This window comes from Arachis ipaensis, chromosome B04 (assembly GCF_000816755.2).
Source record: "Arachis ipaensis cultivar K30076 chromosome B04, Araip1.1, whole genome shotgun sequence".
Classification (NCBI taxonomy): domain Eukaryota; kingdom Viridiplantae; phylum Streptophyta; class Magnoliopsida; order Fabales; family Fabaceae; genus Arachis; species Arachis ipaensis.
Genome location: NC_029788.2, coordinates 66030267 through 66039901, shown reverse-complemented (window position 1 = coordinate 66039901; position 9635 = coordinate 66030267). Strand labels below are relative to the sequence as shown.

The 9635-nt window shown below is 35.9% G+C and overlaps 1 protein-coding gene across 1 annotated transcript; it reads right to left on the bottom strand.

Annotated features, from left to right (window-relative positions):
• Window positions 977–9629, bottom strand: LOC107639346 (adenylylsulfatase HINT3). Its single transcript, XM_016342819.2, is given in 8 exon segments — window positions 977–1310; window positions 1312–1395; window positions 2547–2600; window positions 2719–2774; window positions 6045–6111; window positions 6434–6491; window positions 7157–7212; window positions 9225–9629. Coding segments are annotated over 8 exon segments (636 nt in total). The 5' UTR covers window positions 9441–9629; the 3' UTR covers window positions 977–1265.

The window sequence follows — 9635 nt, the reverse complement described above, 5'->3', positions numbered from 1 at the left end:
AATTAATTCATATAATTAACAAAATAAAAAAAAAACTAAAAAGTAGAAGGCAACAATCAATAGAAATTAAATCCAGAAGACAACAATAAGAAAAGAACAATTAACCCCAAAAAAAAGCAACAATCAACATAATTAAATCCAAAAAAACAGCAATTAACTCCCAAAAATAAAACTGAAACCGTGCAGGGATTAAGGCTTACAAACTTAGAAATTTAGTAACTCAAATTAAGCAAAAATTAACAAACTTAGAATCAGAAATCAGAAAACCAAATAAAAGTACAAAACAAGCAAAATTATATTGAAGACCAGCGGCGAAGGAGGAAGCCAAGTGACGGCGACGGAAGAGGGGAAGTAAGCTTGGGCACAGAGGGAATTGAAGACAGAAGCTTGAAGCACGTGACAGAGACAGATCGACGAAGAGGACAAAGACGATTTCAGGGTGGCCGACGACGACGAGAACAGGCGGCGACGCCAACAGCAGCTCCAAGCATACCTGGCAACGTAAAGTGAAGGGATCCAGGAGAAGAGGATCGCGACAGTGGGACTCAACACTGGCAGAGAAGAGTTCGTCAGACGGCGACACCGGCCGCTAGCTGCTGCTGGTGGATGTCTAGGAGAGAGGGGATGCTAGGGTTTCGTTTTCTGTGAAGCTCAGAGAGAGAGAGAGAGAGAGAAGCTAGGTCGTGTGTGAGAGAGAAGAGAGAGGGTTTATGTATTTTTTATTTTATTTTTTTAAATTGAAAATCAGAAAAAAAATCATCTAATTCATGCGGTTCACTAATTAACAGTTGGTTTGATCGGTTTTTTCACCAATTTTTTGTCAAGACAGTTTTTCACTTCAACAGAATTGGCTAAGGGACCGGTTCTCAATTAATCCGGTTGAACCAACTAGTCCAATCTTCAGAATATTGGTTAAAAAGGACGTTTATGGCGTGTGTATGGGAAGGGCCGCCGAATTGCTCTTGACCAAATTCAATAAACATAAAATTTGACTGAACAGTACTACAGTTTAGTAGTTTACACATTGGCACATAAAATGAAGAAAAATTATGCACACATATAGAATCTTATATAATGCTGGTGTTCACTGAATGAATAATTGAGATGTTCTGGGTTGAGTTGAAATGCAAATAAGCAATGATTATAAAACTCAACCACTCATTCACTGAAAATGATGGTTGCTTATGAAAATTATTTTGTGCACGTATCATTCATTCTGTACATGAAAATATGAAGTACCAAATTATGACAGATTCATAACACATCTAACTTTTACTTGAACGAAAATCTTCATTCTTGCTGTCTTGGCAAAACTTCTGATGGCAACTGTTCCTGAATACGAGCTGCAAGCTGCGATACTTTGTCATCTAGTTTAAGGGGACGCCTTCGCAAACTCTATAAACATGAAGTTTTATTACTCTTTTGAGCTCTTGCCACATAATCATTATGGCCATAACGTATCAAACTTGAAAGAATAACTAGGGTACATGCCCGTACGTTGCACGAGATATAATATAAAAGGATAGTGCAAAATTAAGATATTATCATCATTAAATTTGTGAATAAAAGAATGAGAAAGTAAAGGAAATTAATTTTTAATTAGCCAACGTTAACCAACTTTTCTTTAAAGTTTATAATCTAGGATCTAGAATTTAAGATAAACAAAATAATTTAAGAAAAAAAAATAGTGATGTTAACTGAAAAAAATTAACTCCCTAACGTTAATCTAAATGAATATATTAAAAGTGATAATTATCCAATGTGTGAAATTGTATAGAATGAAATATGTAGAATTATAAATAAAAAAATACATAAGTAACATACATTGATGTATTGGTTTTCTATTAAAATTTTAGTGACATCAAATATCCAGGAATACTTAGTTTTATACAACATTTATTTGTAGAATTATGCATGTACTGTTCTATGAGGGTATTGTTATCATTTAAAATTAATGCTAAAAAGGTATTTTTATCTCTTAAAATATACTCCACTGGTATTTCAGATTTTTTTTTAAAAAAAAAAATTAACTTCTAATACAATAAATGCTCTTCATTAATTTGATAAAGATATTTCTGCCATTTTGAAATTACTATTAAAAGAGCATTTTAGTCTCTTAAAATAAACTCTAACTATTTTAGCCTTTTAGAATCAAATTCAAATTTTAATTTCTAATTTAATTAAATAACCTTAAATCTAAATAGTACTCAAATATTTTAATAAATTTTTTTTTTAAAAATATTGACACCTAGCATACGTAATAATATCAATACCTTGGCTCTATTATTTATAGAATATACTATTAAAATAATAGACTCGATAATATATTTAATAATAAATTTCAATAAGCAAATACATATTTTGAAAGCCAATGAGCTATAATTCAAATGGCATAGTCTCCCGAGGTTGCGGGTTCGAGTCTCTCTATCTTTGATGAAAAAAAATACATTTTTGAAGAAAATTTAGTTATCAAAACATGACACCTAACATGAATAGCATTATAGCAATAAGACTTTTGTCCCATAAAAAGTATATGATGACATTACCTCAGAAGCCCATAAACAATCATATGCTTTCCGAGGAATTATGTGGATATGTGTCTGCAATGCACGATATATAGTAAAATTAACGACCTTTCATAAATTCAAACATGTAGAGAGCAAAGAATATGACTGATTCCACAAAATTACGAGTAACTACGTAGATGTAGTATCTTACATGAAATATTACTTGCCCAGCAGCTTCTCCATTGTTAATCAACAGATTGAATGAATCTGCAGAATTCCAAGCATTAAACAAAACTCTATGGGGTGATATGTAAGGTCAAACGATGATCAACAGACTGAAGAAACAAGTGTGGATATTGGACAAAGACACAAAAAACCATCAAGAATCTTGTTATTAATATGGAGGTCCTACATCTGCACCAATGGCCGCTCAAGCCCTAGATTTTGCAGCAACCGCCATTCCCCTACTCATCGCAGCATGGCCCTTGTCTCAAGGGCCGAGTATAGGTCAAGCGCTTTAGTATCATCTATTTTTGGAGCTATTTGATTCAACAAGTGAGTTATCACACACAGCAAATTTCGACCACGATGACCATCATCTTATTGTCTTAATCACCCAACACCCCTTTGGGGTCTCGGTTAGTAAGTAGTTGAGCCCTGTAACCCGACTTTCGGTTCATCCCGCATCGTCAATTCTGCTTGCCAAAAGTTGCCTACTTAGAGCTCTCAATTCTGTGGCACCGCTCAACAAAGTATCCGCGTCATCCTACCTAATAAGTCAGCAGTGGTGTGCCCCTGATGCCTCTAATCATTGTCTTCACTTAATAGAACTCATACTCAAGCTCCAGCTATCCTGAGGGAAACTTTAGCAGGCACCAGCTATTAAACAGTTCGATTAGTCTTCACCCTTATACATAGGTGAGACAAACGATTTGCATGTCAGTATCGCCACAGGCCTCCACCAGAGTTCCCTCTGGCTTTGCGCTGTTTAGGTATAGTTCACCATCTTTCGAGTCCTTACGGGCATGCTCTCACTTGAACGCTTAACAGAAGATCTGGGTCGGTCGACGGAGCAACCTCTGGAGATTCCACCAATTAGCATCCTTACGCCTTACAAGTTTACTCATAAGTTGACTAATACATGTCAAACTACTTGAAAATCACAGAAGATTACCATTGCTTTTCCCTCCACTCAATTTTCTTATGTATTCCATTACTGCTCTGCTTCCATATACGCTATCCACAGACAAGGAACTCTAGGCCTTAGTAAGGGTATCACAGAAGAACACCCCACAGCCATGGTGGACGCAGCACAAACAAAGACCCCATAGATGAGAACTCCTTGCAGCCTCAAATAGGCCACTTCAGGTGCAAGACTCCAAAACAACTGTATGTAGGGGCCTTTGGCCAGCTCAAATCCTCAAGAAGAACCCTATGCAAGCAAGAATTGGGTGGTCAATTAATCTGACATTCCCCTGCAGCACATTACTAACCACCCAGATGTTGCTTGCCATTGAAAAAGGCCTCAATGGCCTCATGTTGACAGTTCTGGTTTTGCTTTGTTGGGACCTCCAAGGGTTAAGCCTCTGTGGTCACCGTGGGTCAGAACTTTTTTGGTTAAGCTATTGCATCATGAGCGTTGTGGATGTTTAACAGTCTCATAGGTCATCATGGAGCAAGGATTGATCTTACCATGCAAAGTGTTTGCACAAGATAAAGAATAGGACTTGAGGTGTGTCATGTCACTTTGGTTTGTCAAACAAACTTGGAATTGGCCTGCTCCAATCTGCAGGCAATAAACCAAGCTATTCTGCATGTGCATAAGCAAAGACATTGGCTGGGCCAAGGAGACACAAAATAGATATAAGATTCACAGTACTTCCATATGTTGGCGAACGTCAAACAACCAATGTTCATTACTACTAAACCCATCCCAGAAAACAGAGTACTCGTGCTTTATGTTGTCCTATGCATTTCCTATTTAAGCATTTCATAAATCATGTGACATCTCAAAGAAAAGGAAAAAATGGGAAAAAGAAAGTTTCTGAGAAAATGGGTATCTTCCTTTTACTTTATGTTTTGGGTTAAAGAGTTCATTAGTCTTGGTCTATCAAGCAAAGGGTTCAATATTTTCCGTGTTTTAATCATGTTATTCATGTCAGCCATGCATCAATGTCCCACGTTTGTGAGACACATGAGCAAAATTGATCTGTGACTCCTAGGTGTTGGCATGACTACTTGAATCAAAAGTGCGGCTGAAAAGACATTGGTAGATGGTTGGGGCATAGGAGAGGATTTCCTTCTTTGCAAGCAACCTATGCAACCTAGCTCTGATTTTGTTTGGTAAGAACTAATGTTCTCAATCATTTAACTCATATAGTATTGTACTTGATGCGACCAACCATATGCCCTTTAAATCCGGACATATTCCCTCTTGTTCCTCTCAAGTAAACATATAACGATAGCTAATTGCTCCTGTATCACAACTGCAGGTTTTGGAACTATTTCCCTCCATCATTTCTTTTACCTAAACTCCATTTGCATAGTCAATTCAAAATCACAAAATATCTCGAAGCATCTCTTCTGAAGGATGGGTATTCCCATCAAGTTCTCTTTGAGAAGAGAGATCAGAATTGAGATTCTACTTCCCATATGAAATGTGCATCATGCTCCCCAATTCTCCAGTAACCTTATTCATAAGCTAATATACAATAGCTAGCACGGCTCATAATCCTATTCAACATGGCATGATTAAGTAAATTGAGATTGATTCACATTTCAAGTAAAATTTGGACAGGGGATAAACAGCCACAAAACATGTTTCTTTAGGACTGCGGTTCGCAAATCTGTTAACTAAAGCCATACCCTGGATCCCACAGGTGACCTAGAAGTTCGATCTACGTTGGATCTCACCTGAATTGCCCCATCTATCCTACCAGGGATAAGTTTCATTTCAAACACTTTTTAAGAACTTATAACCAAGCTGGGAAAGATATTCATTTACCAGTCTAATAGGGATTACTGAGATATGTTTAGATATCCATTTACCATTTACCAGAGCAATTATATTCAGGTTTTCATTCTCTCTTTTCAAATCCGACTGCTTTTCCCTTCACTTAGCCTTCCTAGTACTCTTGTAACAGTTTTGTGATTTATTATTCAGGTACAATCCGAGCCGAGGCTTAAGCAGGACCAGACTCCCTTATCTCAGTGCTAAATATAGACCTGGTGTGCCACTGGACTTCTTTGAAGCTGATTTGAAATTGACAGTTGCAAGACAATTTATAATTTTCGTACACAAGCAACCACTATGAAAAAACGTTTGAAGTATGAAAGATTCATAAAGACCACATCACTCAACAAGAACCGAGATATTTACAGAAGTTAATGACTTTCCCTCATTGTTTCCGGATGAGTAATAGCGATGTATCTACTGCTATCCATAAACAGAATTGCTTAAAATGAGCAAAATGTATTGAAATGCATAACTAAAGGAAACAAAAGCTCAAATAGAAATACAAGTGTTCAACTACATACCACTGCCAGTAGCCTTCATGATTGCATTGCTAATAAACGGTACTTTCGAACACATTGCAGCTATCACCTGTACCATAAGCCAATTAGGATAATTGTCTCACATTACAGAAGTACAGAATACATAAACTTATTAAACACAAGCACGCCATTTATTCTATATTTCGGTTGCATGTTACTTAGCAACTTTTCATGCTGGGTAAAATGCTAGGTTGAAACTAAGCAGTAGACACATTATCTTTAAATGTTAACAATAGCAGTATCATATATAATAAGAATCCTAAATACTATTTTTTTTCCCTTATGGAGAGACGATTTATCATCAACCTAAAATTAAACAGGGTGAAGACAGAAAAATTGTCATAATTTCAATCTTATGAGTAGTTACTCACTGATGGAGGAGTAGCATCCAGTGAAGGAAAATGAGATTTTGGGATAATAAGAGAGTGCCTGGTAAACAAAGTGCATGTTAGAAGTTGACAAAACAATGATATGCAGAATAGTTGAAAAGGTAAATTTATTGGATCATGAATTTCACGTACAAATGATTACCGAATCCAACAATAAGCTATTGAAAATTTATGAAATTTTTAAACATTCATAATAATTAACTAAGGCATTAAAAAAATAAAGATTTTTCAGAATTAGAATTCTTCTCGGAACAAAATTCTCATCACTTTCTTTTCTGTTCACATCCAAATTAGCATTTTAACTATTACGAATAAACTTTGAGAACATCTTGTCTCGAAGGAAGTAAAAGGGGAAGCAATCATATTTTATCATCACGAAGGGTACAATTTCAGGATCACGATATACAAAACTGCATAGAATGTGTAAGGAACTTGGGTATTATGTGGTGCCCAAAGTCCCAAAAAGAGTAGTATGGAATGCTTGATGTTATATTTAGGAAAAGTGATTCTTCCCCTTAATAGCTAACTTTTAAGGTGTGGTTCTCCACTTTAATTAGGTGCTTAAAAAAATTCTTCAATTTTAATATACTTATGACAATGTGTGAATGTGCATAAAGGTATGAAATAACGCAAAACACAGCTGCACCTCACAACTATATACCTATGAAAAATATAAAATTGCACCATGGACATATGATACCTTACCCATGACTCAATGGATATATATCCAATATGCAAAGGCACATGTCATCTTCATATAGCTGTTAATTGACACCAAAAAAAGGGTAAAAAAACAAAAACGAAAGTCACGATAGGGTAATGAGAGAACATGATTAGACTATATATAAAAAGTTGGAAATGATAAAAACAGTTGTTACATCTAATGATTGAAAATATACAAATATTTGGAAGAATTTCAAAGGACATGATTCACAATTTCAGAAACTACCTTATGTCTAAACTCTAAATGTTATTAAGGGCAATTTAGTGCTAAGATCTACTATCACTGCAGAATGGTTGGACACTTGGACTCATTATTCAAATCTATAGGAAGCAACCTTAGTTTGCATTTGCATGAGACCAATTCCACTACTCAACCCTGTGGATGGATCACATGGTGGCATGAGAAGCTCACATAAAACCAACAAAGCTAACAACGGGAAAATCTAGTTGAATATTTAGTGCTCACAATTCATAAAATAGTAAAATACATACCTGAACATCAATATTGTGCCTGTTTGTAGTTTACAAATAAAAAGTTCCACCTCTAAATCATCTCCTAACTCATTCACTCACCCATTCCATCTCTAAATTTCGAATAAGTTCCATCCAAAGTGATAAATTTTCAGTTTATTGAAAGCATCGAGAGTTTCCAAAGTGTACTTTCTCCCATGAAAACTTATCACTTTTGAAACCTTAATAACTTACCTTAGCAAAACATTTTAATAAATGCTCTATTGTTATATCCATGGTGAAACTTCAACAATGCACATAAATAAATTGCTAAGGTCTAGAAGTCTAGAACTGCTAATGGTTATGGTTTTCATATTAAATAATATTGTAATTATGGTTCCAGACTTTTATTTAAGTCAATGTAATATAGTATATTGAGAATAAAAGTTGAGAGATCAAAATTCGTGAATTTATTAGATTCCAGTGAAGTTGTCCCACACAACTGCTTTTATCCCTCACACCTAACCACCTACACTTCAATAATTTCCCTACTCAAAACTAATCCTAAATATAGTCCTGGGTAGAATGATCAGTTCAAACCAAAGAACATTTTCAATAACCCCCTTCTATATAAATAATTAAATACACATTCTTCCAATTTAGAAGCAGACTATTTCATTTCATGGGAGCAGCACAGTCTGATTTCTCAGCATCTATTTTAACTATGTAGCCGACCCCATCAAACAGGTCGATTCTTAATTATTACTTTATAGGCTTACTTTATCCAGAAGTCATTATTACCTAGTCCAGCAAGATATAGCAGAAACTATTTAACTTGAGTCTTTTGACAACCAAATCAACCTGCACACTCATTTAGTGACTGTTAATGTATGTCAACCAACTTAGTGAGACGAGGTAAAATCGGGAGAATTAGAGGAGAATTCTTGTTAAAAGCTCCATTATTTTGCAAATTAGGGGAGAATTCCAAAGGTAAAATGAACAAAAGCTATCAGAATCACGGGCAGTTGGGCAATGATAGTTTGATGAACCAGGACATGTAACGGCAATTGCTGACCGATAAGTTGTATGACTGACTAACTGCTCAACATTAAGCAGTTTTCCTCAAGTTCAAGTTCAACATTTGGTCTTGGCTTCAATATTCAAGAGTTTACCCTTAAAACCAAATGACCCAGCAAGTTCTATCAAACTACATCAGTTTCTCCATGCTTCAACTTTTTGGAAAAATTTCAGTTTGAAACAGGACAAATAGATATAAATCACCCTTCAACAACTAATAAACATCACAAATTCAGTAACAAAAGCCAAAGAAAAGAAGTTGTTACAAAAAAAATTATGAACAATCCATCTTCCAAGGAAGGTACTTCCTTGAACTAAAATTGCTCTAAAACCATACGAACTACTAGCTCGAAGTACTTTCATTCTCTATTTCATTATATTATATAGGAATATAAAAGACTCTAGAACATTCTATTCTTAAGTCCCCAGTTTAAAACATAGTAATCATATGACAACTAATATCCTCTATATAATAATATTCTTTTATTCATTAATATCCCTAACTGATGAGAAGCATGCATACCTTCCAAGCAGGTGATTCCCCATGGACAATCTTGCAGAAAACGCAATCATTTTGCAAATTCTGATTTTCGGTATGAGCCACTTGCGTCTCGGCATCAGAAGAAGAAAAAGCACAGACCAAGCCCGAAACGGCGGTCAGAGTGGGATCGGGAGAAAAGGGGGAGGGGCTAAGATGGGAGCACAAGATGGCGAGCCTCTTTCTAGCTGAGTCGTCCATGGTCAAATCGAAGAGCTAATGTGGGTTTTGGGGTTGAGGAGAGAGAAGGAAGAGCATTGCATGGTGGAGGTGAACTGGTTGTGACTCGTTGTTGCGACTGGATAGGAAGAGATGGAGTGAGAGGGACAGCAAGCAAGAAAAAAAGACAGGACAATGCAACGACCAGTCGACCACGCTTCCCCCTCTCCGAGGTTT